Genomic DNA, 18,618 nt, shown 5'->3' with positions numbered 1-18,618 from the left:
GTCAGGGCAGGACAGGGGAGAGATTCTGTCATAGAGGCGGTCAGTTGCAGAGTGGAAAAGAGAAGGGTTTAAGTTGTGAAGGTTTCTACGGGTAATTGTTAAATAGATGGATACAGGGGCAGACTGACCATTTGGGCAGTAGGGGTCCGGAGTCAGTAGGGGAACCCCATGAGATGCCCCTGGTACCTTTCATAGGCTTTTTTCGGTGTGGTTTGAGTGTGGGCGAGGACACAGGGGCCCCAAGATCCCCTATTGCCCGGGGGCCCCATGAGTTGTCAGTCCGCCCCTGGATGGATAGATAGATTTCTATATTCATATAAATCTTTGATATGATGGTAATGAGACCCCCCGCCATGATTCTCAATCAGAGGCGTACCTTGAAGCTTGTAGGCCCTGATGCAAAAGTTGACCCCCCCCCCCCCACTACCACGTCAGTCTGAGCTGCCAGATGAAAGCGGTGGGCTTACATGTAAAAAAAGGACACTAAGAGTACCCAGACTGGGCCCTGCCTGGGGTGAGTAGGCCTTCTGGCTACCAGTTCCCGGGTCTGTGCACCTGCTGTGTCCATCATGATGGGTTCCCACTATCTTTGGAACAGCCAAATATCTCAGGTGGATAGAAAAAGAAGCGTGCCATCAGAGGTCGCAATTGTGACCCAGCCCATGCTCCAGGGGGCCCGTGCGGCCACCCTCGGCAGGGGGAGTTCACTTCCCAGAATGGCTCTTCATGCAGCAACTGAAAGATGCTTCTCCTCCTTTCCCTCCCACAGTGTCTAGCTGCTGCATAGAGATCCATTCAAGGTTCTTTTAATTGCCCCACGTGGCACCAATCAACCCCTCCTGTCCACGTACTTCCCCTGCCGTGGTTGGCTGCAAGGGCCCCCTGGTGCATGGGCCGGGTCTCAATCACAACCGCTGATGGTATGACTCTGTTCCAAACTCTGTTCCTGTCCACCTGGGAGTTTTAGTTGTTCCAAAGATGTGGGAACCCCTCATAATGGGCACAGCAGGTGTACAGACCCAAGAACTCAGCACAGGGATGATGGGGACCCCTCATAATGGACACAGCAGGTGTACAGACCCAGGAACTCAGCACAGGGGTGGTGGGAACCTCTCATAATGGGTACAGAAGGTGTACAGACCCAGGAACTCAGCACAGGGGTGGTGGGAACCCCTCATAATGGGTACAGAAGGTGTACAGACCCAGGAATTCAGCACGGGGATGATGGGAACCCCTCATAATGGGCACAGCAGGTGTACAGACCCAAGATCTCAGCACAGGGATGATGGGAACCCCTCATAATGGGCATAGCAGTTGTACTGACTTGGGAACTCTGCACTCTCATTAACCTCACCTCTCTGCTGGGGGCCGGCGGGAGGCTCAACGCTGCAAGGTGCAAATATGGATCCAGAGGCCGTGAGAACACCAGACATACTATAGATAGTAGCTTGGTGCAAGGATGATGAGAGCTCATAATGGGTACAGAAGGTGTACAGACCTGAGAACTCAGCACAGGGATGGTGGGAACCCATCATAATGGGCACAGCAGGTGTACAGACCCGAGACCTCAGCACAGGGATGGTGGGAACCCATCATAATGGGTACAGCAGGTGTACAGACCCAAGACCTCAGTACAGGGATGGTGGGAACCCATCATAATGGGCACAGCAGGTGTACAGACTTGGAAACTCAGCACAGGGATGTGGGAATCCCTCATAATGGGCACAGCAGGTGCACAGACCTGACAAATCAGTACAGGGATGGTAGGAACCCCACAAAATGGGCACAGCAAGTGTACCAACCCAGGAGCTCAGCACAGGGATGGCGGGAACCCCTTATAATGGACATGGCAGTAGTGAAGACCTGGGAACCCAGCACAGGGATCTCACAAATAGAGTCCCAAAAGATAGAAGAGACTGTCAGTAGGTTCACCTCTCAAACATCCACCAAAAGTTGAAATACTCGATCTAAGTGGATTGACCCTTTCAGTACAATGAAGGAACACACAGGATTAAACATGGAGGAAAGGAACCTGTCCCAAGAACTTGCAATCTAATCATTATCCATTATCATGTATAAATCTCCACACAGTCATGATGTTCCTAGCTCCCAATGAACTGTGTTTTACCATTGGTTGCCCTGTGTGGTGATGACAGGTCCCCTTTGGATGAAGGATATTCTTCATAGGTCCAGGCTCTCACCAAGGCTTTATCAGTTCACTTGAATCCTCTTTGTCCTCCTATAAGAGGCTCATTGGGAATGTTCCATTGTCTGTGATGGAATGTACTCTCTGCAGTTTATGGAATGTTCAGTGTTTGGCGCACACACCCTCGCCTGCGAATGGCCAGCCTTGCCCTCCCAATGTTTTGTGTGACACAATGTATCACTGTCCCGGGGCCAGTGTTTCATTATATAGCTGGCCATTCCTCAGGATGACATTGTTACAATGTTTATAGCAACGGCTGTCTATACATCTCCATTCATTGTTCTGCACATGGCCTGTGGTGTGTTCTATAGAAAGTCCTAGATACCTTGTTTGCTACAAAACAGCCTGGAGGGGGATCTGAGGTTCCATGTGTGACACCAACCTCACTTACGATATATACACGCTACAAATATTAAAGGAAAATATTGCAAATATTGCAATGTCACACCCTCTGCAGCATAATAATTATCCACTGATACTGCCAGTAGATCCAATTTTCTGCTACTTCCTGTGACAGAGTGACAACGTTGGTCTTTCTGCATGAAATCGCGAAGCTGCATTGTTAGGGTAGTCACAGATGGAAATGTAGCTTTAAATGGACTTTTAATAATGGACCCCCATCCCGTTGCCTTTTAGCTGGGTAGCCCAAAAAACACAGCAATCCATTGAAGATCTGTTGGGTTCCACCATAACGCTGTTGTGTACAGGACCACATTCTGCCATCTTCATCTGTGACATCATCAGGAGGCAATCTGTTTCTTCTAGGTTCTTGCAGCTAGCCCCCTTCAAGTATTAGGAGGAGACAGCCGGCCTCCTTAATGACATGCCACAGAGCATATGCAGTAGTATACCCAGCAGCCTCCTGGGATGGGATGTGTGATGTGGGTATCAAAGGAGGCACAGTAGTATGTCCTGCAGCCTCCTGGGATGTGTGATGTGGGTGTCCCAGGAGGCACAGTAGTATGTCCTGCAGCCTCCTGGGATGTGTGATGTCGTTATCTCAGGTCGCACAGTAGTATACCCTGCAGCCTCCTGGGATGTGTGATGTGGGTGTCCTAGGACGCACAGTAGTATACCCTGCAGCCTCCTGGGATGGGATGTGTGATGTCTGTATCTCAGGATGCACAGTAATATGCCCTGCAGCCCCTGGGATGTGTGATGTGGGTATCCCAGGAGCCACAGTAGTATACCCTGCAACCTCCTAGGATAGGATGCGTGATGTTGGTATCTCAGGATGTACAGTAGTATGCCCTGCAACCTCCTAGGATAGGATGTGTGATGTGGGTATCCCAGGACGCACAGTATTATGCCCTGCAGCCTCCTGGGATGTGTGATGTGGGTATACCAGGAGGCACAGTAGTATGCCCTGCAGCCTTCTGGGATGTATGATGTGGGTATCCCAGGAGGCACAGTAGTATGCCCTGCAGCCTCCTAGGATAGGATGTGTGATGTGGGTATCCCAGGAAGCACAGTAGTATACCCTGCAGCCTCCTGGGATGTGTGAAGTGGGTATCCCAGGATGCACAGTAGTATACCCTGCAGCCTCCTGGGATGGGATGTGTGATGTCTGTATTTCAGGATGTACAGTAGTATGCTCTGCAGCTTCCTAGGATAGGATGTGTGATGTGGGTATCCCAGGAAGCACGGTAGTATACCCTGCAGCCTCCTGGGATGGGATGTGTGATGTCTGTATTTCAGGATGTACAGTAGTATGCTCTGCAGCTTCCTAGGATAGGATGTGTGATGTGGGTATCCCAGGAAGCACAGTAGTATACCCTGCAGCCTCCTGGGATGTGTGATGTGGGTATCCCAGGAAGCACAGTAGTATACCCTGCAACCTCCTAGGATAGGGTGTGTGATGTGGGTATCCCAGGAGGTTGCTGGAAGTGAAACATCTGTTTTGATTTTGTTTTGTATTGAGTGGGATGTATTTACTCTTTATCTTTGTGGGCTTTTACCCTCATAGGTCACATGTACTGCAAATGTGCACATGTCTAAGAGTGATTAGCACATGACCCCGCCCCGTGAGAGTGGGGCAGGGTGTTTTGGCTCATTGAGTAAGAGCAATGGGGGATTTAAGGTGATGAAAGGATGCAATTCTTCTGGCTCTGAAGAAGAGGGTCTTCCTCGAAACGCGTCAGCCATGTTCTGGCTTCCTGGATGACATCCAGCTGGTGTGTGAAGGTCTATCAGATCTACACCAGCACTGTGTCATTACTTGATATGCAGGCTTTATTCATTGTTTGTGAGTATAACTTTTACCAGCATTCAATAAAATGTAAAAAGGATAATGCACTAGGCCGGTGCGCTCTCTTGTTTGTGCTTTACAGTCGTATTGTGGACTACCCCAGTCATTCTGAGAGGAGGCAAGGCCATAGCATAGTTAGGAGAGCGGACTTTGTTACCCCACACCTATGCGTAGGAGTATTTGACATTTTGGAAGTGAAACATCATTTGCGCCTAGGAAGTAGTGCAAGATTTCCCCAAAACATGGAAAAAATAATAAAAATGAGTTTGTCATTTTGAGAGAGGAGGGGCATAGCGATGAGATGGCGGAAGGGGGGGGGGGGTAAAAGAAGAACAAATTACAGCCCAGCTCCAGCTAACGCTTTTTAAACCTTCTCACCCAGCAACTGTCAAGGTCCTACCTTTTCCCTGAGGTTATGTTACTCCATGTGCTGGCGTCCATCTTGGAATTCTGCTGTGCATGGTGGGAATCCTTTTATACCTTCAGGTCTCTGAGGTCCATCCCCCAGAGGGGTGTGGCTGATGACATATAAGCCTGTGGTCCGCACATGCTCTTTGCACTTGTGTCTTGTGTCTTTGTGTTGCTATTACTCTGTTCTGACTCTCGTGACTCTCCTGGTATCTGACTCGGCTTGTGACTTGACTATTCTTTGTATTCTCCTTTGATCTGACCCTCTGTTGCTGAACCCGGCTCGTGACCTGTGATTCTCGTCTGCTGTCCTGTACTGTTTTGTCCTGTTGTTGTTGACCCGGCCTGTCTGACTACTCTTTTGTCTCTTCCACCAGCTACACGCCATTGGCGGCGGCCATTACCGCAGCTGAGGTGTCTCGGGGGCCGCAACCTGGTTCCTGGCTGCGTCAAGTCCATCCCCACCATCAGGGGCCCTGGTGAAGGGCAGCCTGGGACTTAGACTCCGCGCCCTGAGGGACTTCGGTCTGTGGGTGGTGGTTGTCGTCAGCCAGTGCGTTACATTGTTAGGCCTGCCTGTCCGTTCCTCGGCCCCTGCCCTGACAGCAACAAGATCCTTTGAAATAGGTCTATGTGCCCAGGGGGCAGGATGGACTTCCCAAAGACATGACCATTGTGATTGGCTGTCATAGTAGTCACATGATCGGGACAAAAGTGTGTACTCTCCAGCGCTCCAGGAATCAATTGCCAAAGGAAGGCCAGGGGACCAAAGCTAGTGGTGGCCTATGGATAACGTGTCGGGGATGCAGCCCTCCTCAGATGGGGGAAATCAACTGGAAAAGAGCAAACAGGTGGTGCAAACACCTAGCGCATTATCCACAGTTTATTCAAAAATAAAAAACAAAAACATACAATCGTAGCATGTATAAACTCTTTGTATGACAATGGAGATGGCCACAACATGGGCAAGATGTCCAACTGTCAGTGCGGTTGGTTTCTGACGCATTTCAGGGACGAGTCCCTTTCTTCAGAGCTTGTCGAAAGGCGTCAGAACCCGACCGCACTGACAGTTGGACATCTTGCCCATGTTGTGGCCATCTCCATTGTCATACAAAGCGTTTATACATGCTACGATTGTATGTTTTTGTTTTTTATTTTTGAATAAACCGTGGATAATGCACTAGGTGTTTGCGCCACCTGTTTGCTCTTTTTCACATGATCAGGAGTCTGTCCTGCCAGCTTTCGATATTAACCTCTTGGCGCTGGACGAACGCAAATGTGTGGCCTCCCGGAGTCTGGGCCTAGTCGCCGAGCGGCTGCACATTTGCGTTCTATTAAAAAAAAACATATGTGCTGAGAGCGTGCGCCCTGCGCGCTCCCAGTACACATGTCCGGTACTCACGGAAAGGTCCCGATCTCCTCTTTCGATCGGGACCTTTCCAGATCATGTGACCGCCGTGATGGCGTGTCACGGTGGTCACACGACCCTAAACCCCGCCCCGCCTCTCGGCTTCTGAAACCCTTAAAGGGCAGGGAGGCGCCGGCGCCAAGGGGTTGAGAAGAGGATGAGATCTGTCTATGACAACTCTGTCACCGTGCCGGGGGCAAGCAGCAAGCGTGCTCTCTGCATGGGAAGGTCGGTGTTAAACCCGCCCTCTTTCCCGCCCCCGCGTTACGTGGGTGTCATGAGGTTATAAACAGGTGCAGCAACAAGTTATTTATTCTTTAGAAAAATGTATAAATCGAACAAATAAAAGGCGAGCGTTGTGAGCACCATTTTGCTGGAACGGCTACAGGACATAGAAAATGACGGATCTCCTGGTAGTCTCAAGAAGTAATAAAACTGTGACAAGGGGGATTCAGAAAAAAACAACTGATGGTGGCTGATTACCGCATATACAGTGCCTTGAAAAAGTATTCATACCCCTTGAAATTTTACACATTTTGTTACGTTACAACCAAAAACGTAAATGTATTTTATGGGGATTTTGCAGCTGGAATTGCAGCCAAAGGGGGTCCTACAAAGTATAAATACAAATGCCGCCACACTTTTCACAGATTTATTGGTCACAAATGTTGAAAACCATTTCTCATTTTCCTTCCACTTCACAATTATGGGCGACTTTGTGTTGGTCTATCACAGTGTTTCTCCACCTTTTTTCAGGCAAGGCACCCTTTAATATTCTGGACAGTCTCGAGGCACCCTTTAATATTCTGGACAGTCTCGAGGCACCCTTTAATATTCTGGACAGTCCTGAGGCACCCTTTAAAATTCTGGACAGTCCCGAGGCACCCTTTAAAATTCTGGACAGTCTCGAGGCACCCTTTAAAATTATGGACAGTCCCGAGGCACCCTTTAAAATTATGGACAGTCCCGAGGCACCCTTTAAAATTATGGACAGTCCCGAGGCACCCTTTAAAATCCTGGACAGTCCCGAGGCACCCTTTAAAACTCTGGACAGTTCCGAGGCACCCTTTAAAATTCTGGACAGTCTCGAGGCACCCTTTAAAATTCTGGACAGTCCCGAGGCACCCTTTAAAATTATGGACAGTCTTGAGGCACTCCATTCTAAAGTAGGGTGTCTCTAGACTGTCCTAAATTTTAAAAGGGCGCTCCATTCTAAAATGTGAAAAACTGTTCTAACAGCAACATCCACACATGTAGGACACCCAACATTAGAGGCGATTTATTCTTCCAAAGCAAATACACTCTTGCACCCTGGTACTGACTAGTATTCCCATGTTTCTCTTCTCCCTCAGTTTTTCTCCATTACTGAGCTAATGTGACCCCAGCACTGATGGAGAGGGGCAGGGGAGGAGCAAACTAGGATGCTGTCATCCTTCTTATCAACAGATGATGTCATTGGTTGTCAGGGCGCCGGCGGTTAGAAGTTTGTAATGGTGCGCAATGAAAACCTGTGGCTTTTTGTAACTAAAAGGTGGGCTTGATCCACCCGCTGGCTTGTATACAAGTTTTGGGTAAATTTTAGACATTTTGCCAAAGCACCCCTGAAGAAACCTCAAGGTGCCCCAGGGTGCCTGGGCACCCTGGTTTAGAAAGGCTGGTCTATCACTTCAAATTCCAATACAATCTATCTATCCATTCAGTTGTACCCAACCCTTGGCGATTGCATGGACCGTCACTCATAAGTGACTTCTTCCATGAATTCTCTTAGCAATTATTTTTACAGGGTAGGTTACCAGGTCTTTCCCCAACCCCCACCATGCAGGAGATCCCACATGGCCAGTGATGAAACTAGGACAATTTAGACAGGAGCCAATTAACCTACCAGCAAGTCTTTGGAGAGGAAACCGGAGTACCCGGAGGAAACCCACGCAAGCACAGGGAGAACATGCAAACTCCATGCAGGAGGCGCCATGGTCAAGAATTGAACCCATGGTACATTTACTGGAGGGTAGACGTGCTAACCACTAAGCCACTGTGCCGCCCCCCCAATACAATACATTGACTTTTTTTTGGTTGTAACATGACAACATGGGGAACATTTCAAGGGGTATGAATCAGGGGTGGACTGACCATTTTTTAAACTCGGGCACTGCCGAGGGTTCGGGGTCAGTAGGGGGCCCCATGAGATACCCCTGGTACCTTTTTCATAGGCTTTTTTGAGTTTGGGCAAGGACACAGGGGCCCCATGATCGCCTATTGCCCGGGGGCCCCATGAGTTGTCAGTCCGCCCCTGGTATGAATACTTTTTCAAGGCACTGTATGTCAGTTTTGCCCACAGCTCCCCTTTAAGCTGAAGTATGCCAACTATGTAGAATGTCCAGCAAAGCATGCTGGGATTGGTAGTTCCTGAACAGCTGCAGGGAAAACCTTCCTTTTAGATGTTGGAAATGTGGTGAGAACCAGCAGGTTACACCATCTGTGCCCCATCTGTAATCCCTGACAGCGGTCTGTCCCCGGGGTCATACAGGGCCCCTCATTGAGGTTTGGAAGAATTTTTTTTTTACACAGGCGCAAAAGAAGAAAATGTCTATAAGGGACAGACTCCATGGGACACTTAGTCGTTTCCTGCCGACATTCTTCTGTATTTTGATGTCTATTTAAATTAGAAGCAAACCATCACAAGAAATGCTGTATGTATCATAGGGTTGCAACATTTTTATTAACACATACCGGCTTCCCCCTTGTTCATGCTTTTACTTTCTGTACAGTGCACATGCAGAGACTTTGCCTAGGCTAAACTGACATCATTAGTCTGCTGCAGGCAAGAGTAGCATTTCCCCAGTCTCCTCTGCTCCATTGGTCAGGCTGCAGCATTGTAACTTTGCAGCGAGTCACAAAGGTAATGTGTGCTGCATTAAGGCAGATTATTGATTTTAAATGGGCTGCCTATAAACCACAACTCACAAAAAAAAAATCAGATAGAAATTTTTTTTTTTTAATGAAGTACACCCACCACCAGGGCTGTTGTTAGAAACCACGGGGCCCCATACAGCCAACCTGACAAGCCCCCCCCCCCCAAAATAACAGTTTACTATGCTTCAGTTATGAATGAACACAGAGCATGATCAGTACCAATCACTTATTGTGTTCATTCAGGAAAGGAAGGGTGTGGTAAATGTGACATATTTACCAGACCCTTTCCCCACTCTCCATGCTGAAGGATCCTATTGTGTGCTTGCAGCTGCTGGTGGTAAGGAGAGAAGGGCAGCCAGCAGCACTGCGGGGGTGGAACACACAGGGGGGCATGGTGCACAGGGAGGGTGATGGTTGCACTGGAGGGGGCAATTACAATGAGTGATTGGTACCAGGGGCGGACTGACCATTTGGAAACTCGGGCACAGCCCGAGGGCCCGGGGTCGGTAGGGGGCCCATGAGATGCCCCTGGTACCTTTTTCATAGGCTTTTTTGAGTTTGGGCATGGACACAGGGGCCCAATGATCCCCTACCAGAAGCTTCCTCTACTCCATCTTTCAGGGTTCTATTATGTGCTTTTAGCTGCCGGTGGGAAGGAAAGGAGAGAAGCCAGCAGTACTGTGGGGTTTGGGCACACAGGGGATGCCTGGACAGCGGGGGGGGGGGGGGGGGGGGAACCTATGGTGCACAGAGAGGATGATGGGAGTGGCTGGGGGGTTTAAAAAAAACGATCCCCTGTATGGCTCTCTCTGCAGCAGCTGAAAGCCAGCAAGAGGGAGAGGAGAACAAGCCGGATTTCAGCTGCTGCAGAGAGAGCCATACAGGGGATCGTTTCCAGAGATTTCCCCACCCCCCTGCCAATCACCTTCCCTGACCACATCCGATTCACCCAGGAGGACTGGTGGTACCCCCTTATCCACAGCCCCTGCCCACCACACAGATGGTTCCCATTGTGGTATTCTGAAACACACGTGCATTGCAGAGAGTGTCTGCAGCTCCATTCATGCATTATTGTGCATCTAATGCATGGCTGGGACAAGGGGTGGGCAGGAGGGGCAGATACTCTGGGCACAATGGTTTTCTGTAGGGATCAGGTTGACAGGAGTAGTGACAGTGGCAGTGATCTTGACAAGCAAGTGACTGCTGGGTGTAGGAATCTTAAGCTTGCACATCATGAAGGGGGGGTGCAGTTTGGTATCTTTGCCCTCACCCCTGGATGAACTTGCCACTCAGTAGTGAACGCTGCCTGAGACATTTGTGAATACAGCCAAGAACTGCACAGGCACCAGGATTTACATGATTGTGTCATCTATTACCCAGCATCTCAGTTTAGGAAGTAGATAGATGGTGCCTGAACAAAGATGGTGCCATCCTTCTGGAGAGAAAAGCAGATGAAGACACTGTAAGAGGGAGTAGTGTGATCTCTGGGAGAGGTAATAAATACCTGGAAGGGTTACTCTGACATATTACTTAGAAAGCTGCACTGAATATGTAAAATACAACTGATGACAGGTCCCCTTTAAGTGGTAGCCATGGGTTATATTTAGGAAAAGCTGCAGAGCTGAAAGTCCTGTGATGGGCACCCAGTGCAAAAAACAAAAACCATATGGTATGACTAGGGTAGTTATAAACACCCTGATCCTGACTCTGTTCTTGTGTTGGTGGGACTGGGCAACCCAAGGCCACCCCAAGACCTATGATGGTGGTCAGATGATCATGTATGATCCACCCAACTTTGTAATGATGTTCATGTGAATGGAGATGGGAGGTGGATATGTGAGGGTACTATACCCCTTATATCAGGTCAGGGGTCAGCCGTTGACATAAGACCAGCAGCAGTGTATTTACCACTTGTGCCCTAGGCAGCATTAAAACCATACGCCAACCCCCCCATCCGGGCCACAACCACTACCATCTGCAACCGCAGCCCCCAACACCACAAGGGAATTCCAGCGTGTGTTCAGCGGTGTCGAAGAGGGGGCTCTGGGTGAAGAGCGGCTCCGGAGGGAGAGGATGGGGTAGAGAGCGGTACCACAGCATGAAGGATGTGACAGCCAGGGCAGCCAGGTCCTCCTCAACTCCCACCGAGGAGATGGCTTGCTCCTGCTGGGGACAGGTGCATCAGCTCTGTTAGGGATCCGGGTATGACCAGAAATGTGTGGACTGACACAGGGAAGTAGCAGGCTTCAAGAACACAGGCGTAGTCAGGGCTGGAGAGGTGGAATGGTCAGGCAGGCCGCAAGGTACTGTCAGGCTCCGCCCAACGGGATCTCTAGTGGTCCACAGCACGGGGTTTCCCAGGACGCGGAGTCTAAGTCCCAGTCTGCCTTTTCACCAGAGCCCCTGATGGTGGGGATGGACTTGGTGCAAGACTGGAACCAGGTCACGCCCCTGGGCACCCCCGGCGGTGGTAGAGGGGTCCCGCTGAGGGTGTGTGCCCGGGATGAGCCTGCTGTGAAGGGGATGACAGGTCCCGATCCGAGCAGGATGGATGGATGACTGCTAGGAGTGAGCGAGGTCAGACAGGTCGGTATCGTGCGGGCAGCGTGGTACAGGAGGAGCAAGCGGAGAATGGTCAGGGTCACAAGCCAGGTTCAGCAGGTAGTGGGCAGCGTGGTACCGAGGATCAGGCAGAAGGATGGTCAGGAACGAGCCGGGGTCAGAGCAGGAGAGGGTCAGCATAAAACAGAACAGGCAGAGTTTGGCAACAAGAAAACGTACTTACAGGAACAGGAACAAGATACAGGATACAAGGGCTCATGGGAAACATTGACACCAAGGCCCAGATCACAGGCCTGGTCATTCCTTAAATACACCTGCTGTACTTAGACCCAGGTGTTGGCTGACTGCAGAAGTGAGCTTCTGGCTGCTGAGAGCACCCGCTGGTCAGCCCTGGTACTGCAGCCCACACGGCAGGTGAGTCCCACCACCAGTGCTGAGTCCATTCCTGACAAGCTCCATGTGCAGGGGCAGGATTGGGGAACCTGCAGGAGAGCCAGCAGGGAAAGCAGGGAGCTTGGATGAGCTTGTTGGGGAAGCGGCTGTCTTATGACAGCGGGGGGGGGGGTGGCACCACCCCCCTGAAAATTGCCACCCCAGGCAAAAGCCTTGCTTGCCTTGCGGTAAATACACTGCTGATAAGACCATCAGCCAACCGAATGTGATCTTATGTCTACCGGCAGCACTACTCCAAGACAACCTCCTCCGGTGAAGAGGTGAACCTACACACACCTGTGACTTTATGAAGACAATAAGTAGGTCAATGCGTCTTTGTTGTACTGCCGGTCCCTCAGCAACTACCTGGGGATTACCAGTGTGTCAACAACTGACTGCGCACTGTGTTTGTCTGAGTCCTGCCGACTGGTTCATGAGATCCATTTTATATGCCAGCCTGAGTTGTGTTTGCCAATGGATTACGTGACAATGGCACTATTAAAGCTCTCACAGACACTTAGATACAAGGAAAACACTTGGACACTGATAATAATCTCAGACAAAATCAATTTCTCATCCAGGACCTCAGAAGATCAAGTCAAGGAAGGTCACAGACAGCTTGATCTAGGCAAACATTGCTCTGGAGTTAGAGCAGTGGTTCTCAACCTTACTGAGACAAGGAACCAGTAGATTCTTCCAACAACTTCCATGACTCAACAGTAGAAAAAAAGTTTATACTCCCAAAATAAAAGTATGGTGATGCAAAATATGTATTGAAATGTTGAAAGGCTCTGGCTGGGGCTGAGTGTCACTGTGGGAGGAATGGGGTTTTTAGAAGGGGTTGTGGGACTCTGCAGAAGACTTGGTAGCTTTGTAGGGGATGAGGTTGCTGGGGGGGGGCTCTTCAGGAGGTTGGGCGCTTTGCAAGGACACTGTGGAGCTTCGGAGGGTCAGGAGACACTGTGGGAGGTTGGGAGGCACAGCAGGACACTGTTGAAGGTTAGGGCCACTTTGGTGTGCTGAAGGCTCTGCAGTAAGTTGGTGGGGGGCACTGTTGGAGGATGGGAGGAACTGCGTAAAATGATTGGAGGTTGGGGGCACTATGGGCACTGGGAGGTACTACAGTAAGTTAGGGGATCTGCAACTGGCTGAAGGCACAGGAGGAGGGAGAGAGCAGTCTGGCAGTTCTGGTTTAGAACAGTGCTTTGAATTAGCACCATTTCTGACCATAAGCATTCTGGGAAGCTGGGTATTTCCTAAAATGGACAGGTGGGAACATATTTGCCTGTTCTCACATGAATGTGGGACATGCCATTATCCTCATCTGGCGCTGATGGTGGATTGAGACTTACTCTAGGAGACCCTGGATTAGGACTCAATCCTTCACTCTTCCCAGCACCACCGGCCCATTTTAGGAAATAAATGTCTATCATATGCAGATTTTAGGTGTTCATCAGGGAAGAGTTTGGGGCAAAAAGTACCAGTAAGATATGCTGGGCTGGTGACCTTGTGTGGAGATACTTCACCATTTAAGCATCAGTTAGACTGGGAAAAGCAGTCAAGGACAAGTTCTGAGCATTACATATGCTTAGAATGAGCTTGCATTTGTTTGGAACCAGGTTTGAGTCAATACCCAGAAGTCAGCTATCATTCTTGTTCCAATGAGCTGCGGACAGGAGATTCCCCACCCTACAGCTAACATTACAAAGGGTCGGGGATGTCCTATTGGGTCAATGATGTCACGAGAATCCTTGCATTGTTGTACCGTCAGCTGCAGGGTGAGGAATCCCTTGCTCGCACCTCAATAGACCAAGAGTGACAGTTGTCTTCTGGGTTTGGACTCGAACCTGGTTCTGAACAAAAGTGAGCTCATCCCTAATAGCTACCTGCTCCCTGTTCAAAACTGTGATCACAGCGTCTGATGAAATACTGAGAGGTACAAAGAAAGCGAAGTCTAAAAAATGTGAGATGTCACAATAAAACTCTTTCAGGAACACCGACTTTACCAATCCATCAATCGTTGAAGCACTATGGCACAATTTGCATAGTACATTTGTTTTTTATCCTACAGAAATTTTCACTATCCCTAAAAGATTAGTTGGCTGTCCAAAGTCGAAGGTTTCCAGTGCGTCCCTGGTAGTTATACACTGACCTAAGCAGATGACATAAGGTATACACCTTCTTACATTGGCATCTATATGTATAACTTTAAGTGAAGTCAATATTATTTCATGAGAAGGTGATGTTCTATCCAATTTTCTTGGAAATGAATACCAGCCCACTGTATCCTGGGAACCCAAATATTTTTCTTACCTGCGAAGGTCCTTCTGTTTCTGCAAGTGCCCTCTCCAAGCGCCTCTTGACGTCTGAAAGAGCATTGGTCTCACCGATCATCTGGTCAATTTCGTGAATGATCTCGGACTTCCAGAAGACAATGTCATTGACCCGCTCTCCTAAATCTTTGCTGGTGTCTGTCTGAGTCCTTCTGGTCTTCTGATCCTTCTCTTGAATGAGACGGCTGGTGTCCGCCCGAAGCCTCTCAGCACTACGTCTGGAAGACTCCGAACCCCTATAATTGTTCTCGTTGGATTTGTACCAGTCGTCGGGGGAGTACCTAGTGAAAAGTGCAGTTCTGTTGGAGGCGAAGGGAAGAATCTGAGCTGGACTTAGTCCAGGAGCACTCTTGGACAGGGGAGCCAATGTCGGGGTGGTTGAGGCAACTTTGTAGTAGGTGCTGGGCCTCCATGGTAGACTCAAACTATGGCTCAGAGTATAGTGAGGAAACCGATTCTTGTAGCTCGATGCCATTGTGGATATGGCTGGCAGAAAGTTGGTAGGAGTTGGCCGAGGTCGGGCATAGGTAGACGTCAGTGTTGAGCCCAGGATCTCCATGGTGGATGGAGTGGAGTCACCACCGTTGTCTGTAAAAAGTAGGTAGAAAACGAAACATGAGAGCCTAAATATCGACAATGAGTTAACAATAATGGCGGCAACACCAGAAAACCTATGAGTTGTAGATACATCGTATCAACTATATGATGTACAAACCTAAAGAAACCAATGAAAGGGCATTTAAGAAAGTTGGAGTAACCAAGGACAGGCAGATGTCTTCTTGAGAATGACATTAGGTGAGATGTCTTACTGTCCATAAGAGTGATGGTAGTCAATAGGATGAATGGCCCACTAGGTACTGATCGAGCAAAAAAAAAAAAACGGACAGGCTGGCTGTACAGAAATCATTTGAGACAACGACTTCTGTACACCTATCCTGCCGAACTTTGATCCACGTATGGCTGGCTTAAGAGCTAATGACTATGCAACTAATAAAAAACCTCCAATTGTACATGTATTGTTGTCTCTAAACGCTTCAAGTACCTTCACGCTATGACTTACCACTAAGCTAAGACTGGCCCATGGCCATGGACCTTTTCCTTCATCTCCTAAGTAAGCAATGCCTGTCCAGGTTACATATTAGAAGCAATACGTAATATTGGGGCGGAGATGTCTGCTATAGAGGGTATTGTGGTAGGCTTGTAGGGATGAGGCTCTGAGGCCAACTCATCCCAGCGGAAAATTGTCTCAGAACTTGAAGGGGTGACTCGCTTAAAGCGTATGCCAAGGCAAAATAACAAAGAATATATGCAGTATATCTCTGCAATACATGTCCATTTCCTCATGTTTTATGTTTTTAAAGACCCTGCAAGTGCAGGAAAATACCCGTTGAGTAGTTTAACAGAAGACACTGAGCAGGGCTGACACCATTCAGTCCAAAAAAATGCTGTGAGTTGTCAGCCCACTCAGTTTCTAAGCCCTGTTGTGGGCTGATAACACACTGCATTTTTGTGGACTGAGTGGTGTCAGCCCTGCCCAGGGTCTTTTGTTAAACTACTCAACCACTCCTAATCTCAGATCTCTACAACATTTAGGTTAAAGAAGGATTCCAGGTATGTATAGTTTTACTTATATACATTGGTCCATGTATATATCATACCTGTGGTATCCCTCTAGAAAAGTGGCTGTCAACCTATGAGTTATGGGGGCCTTAAATGTGGCCCCTGACATCACTAAAGGGCCGCACATATTGGTCAATATGTATATATATACACAGTGGGGCAAAAAAGTATTTAGTCAGCCACCAATTGTGCAAGTTCTCCCACTTAAAAAAATGAGAGAAGCCTGTAATTGGCATCATAGGTAGACCTCAACTATGAGAGACAAAATGAGGAAACAAATCCAGACAATCACATTGGCTGATCTGGAAAGAATTTATTTGCAAATTATGGTGGAAAATAAGTATTTGGTCACCTACAAACAAGCAAGATTTCTGGCTCTCACAGACCTGTACCTTCTTAAGAGGCTCCTCTGTCCTGCACTCATTACCTGTATCAATGGCACCTGTTTGAACTTGTTATCAGTATAAAAGACACCTGTCCACAACCTCAAACAGTCACACTCCAAACTCCACTATGGGGAAGACCAAAGAGCTGTCGAAGGACACCAGAAACAAAATTGTAGACCTGCACCAGGCTGGGAAGACTGAATCTGCAATAGGCAAGCAGCTTGGTGTGAACAAATCAACTGTGGGAGAAATAATTAGAAAATGGAAGACATACAAGACCACTGATAATCTCCCTTGATCTGGGGCTCCACGCAAGATCTCACCCCTTGGGGTCAAAATGATCACAAGAACGGTGAGCAAAAATCCCAGGACCACACGGGGGGGACCTAGTGAATGACCTGCAGAGAGCTGGGACCAACATAACAAAGGCTACCATCAGTAACACACTACGCCGCCAGGGACTCAGATCCTGCAGTGCCAGACGTGTCCCCCTGCTTAAGCCAGTACATGTCCGGGCCTGTCTCAAGTTTGCTAGAGAGCATTTGGATGATCCAGAAGAGGATTGGGACAATGTCATATGGTCAGATGAAACCAAAATAGAACTGTTTGGTAGAAACACAACTCGTCGTGTTTGGAGGAGAGAGAATGCTGAGTTGCATCCAAAGAACACCATACCTACTGTGAAGCATGGGGGTGGCAACATCATGCTTTGGGGCTGTTTCTCCGCAAAGGGACCAGGACGACTGATCCATGTACAGGACAGAATGAATGGAGCCATGTATCGTGAGATTTTTGAGTGCAAACCTCCTTCCATCAGCAAGGGCATTGAAGATGAAACGTGGCTGGGTCTTCCAACATGACAATGATCCCAAACATACCGCCCGGGCAACAAAGGAGTGGCTTCGTAAGAAGCATTTCAAGGTCCTTGAGTGGCCTAGCCAGTCTCCAGATTTCAACCCCATAGAAAACCTTTGGAGGGAGCTGAAAGTCTGTGTTGCCCAGCGACAGCCCCAAAACATCACTGCTCTAGAGGAGATCTGCATGGAGGATGGGCCAACATACCAGCAACAGTGTGTGCCAACCTTGTGAGGACTTCCAGGAAACGTCTGACCTCTGTCATTGCCAACAAAGGATATATAACAAAGTATTGAGATGAACTTTTCATATTCACCAAATACTTATTTTCCACCATAATTTGCAAATAAATTCTTTCCAGATCAGCCAATGTGATTGTCTGGATTTGTTTTCTCATTTTGTCTCTCATAGTTGAGGTCTCCCTATGATGCCAATTACAGGCCTCTCTCATCTTTGTAAGTGGGAGAACTTGTACCATTGGTGGCTGACTAAATACTTTTTTGCCCCACTGTACATATAAGGCTTGAGAGGACTGTCTGAGACTGTTCCACCCACATGGCCGTATCATTCATTCAAGGACTTCCATTAATGAATGAACTGCAAGTCCCAGCAGCTGTGGAGCTCTGTGGTAGAATATCAGCTTGGCTGTACACCCCATACATTCCACACATCCCTCACACCCCGTACATTCCGTACATCCCGCACACCACATATATTCCGTACACCCCATACGTCCTGCACATCCTGTACATCCCATAATCTCGTAGACCCCGTATATCCCATTCACCCCGTACATCCCATACACTCCGTATATCCCATACATCCCGTACATCCCATAATCTTGTAGACCCCGTATATCCCATACACCCCATACATCCCATACATCCCGTATACCCCGTACATCCCAAACGCCCCGTACATCCAATACACCCCGTACATCCAATACACCCTGCTCATCCCGAAACCCCATAATCCCATACACCCTGTACATCCTGTACACCCCATACACCTCGTACATCCCATAGATCCCACACATCCTGTACATTCCATGCACCTCATACATCCCGTACATCCCATAATCCCATACACCCCATAATCCCATACACCCCGTACATCCCATACACCCTGTACACCTCATACATCCTATACAACCGTTACATCCCGTACATTCCCATACATCCTGTACATCCCGTGCACCTCATACATCCCATACACCTCGTACATCCCATGCACCCTGTACATCCCAT

At 48.7% G+C, this 18,618-nt stretch overlaps 1 protein-coding gene across 3 annotated transcripts in view; it reads right to left on the bottom strand.

The window, feature by feature from the left end:
- The window catches only part of TEKT3 (tektin 3), a 47,191-nt gene that overhangs the window by 20,414 nt on the left and 8,159 nt on the right, over positions 1–18,618 (bottom strand). For all 3 annotated transcript variants that reach the window (XM_089663865.1, XM_089663866.1, XM_089663864.1), the window contains exon 2: positions 14,491–15,098. In XM_089663865.1, coding sequence (XP_089519991.1) covers positions 14,491–15,069 — 579 coding nt within the window. In that variant the 5' untranslated portion in view covers positions 15,070–15,098. The remainder of the gene's footprint in view (positions 1–14,490; positions 15,099–18,618) is intronic.

This window comes from Staurois parvus, unplaced genomic scaffold, assembly GCF_062004578.1.
Source record: "Staurois parvus isolate SC_StPar_1 unplaced genomic scaffold, SC_StPar_1.0 ptg001792l, whole genome shotgun sequence".
NCBI lineage: Eukaryota > Metazoa > Chordata > Amphibia > Anura > Ranidae > Staurois > Staurois parvus.
Note: the sequence above shows the minus strand (reverse complement) of the source record. Positions and strands in the feature narration are given on the sequence as shown.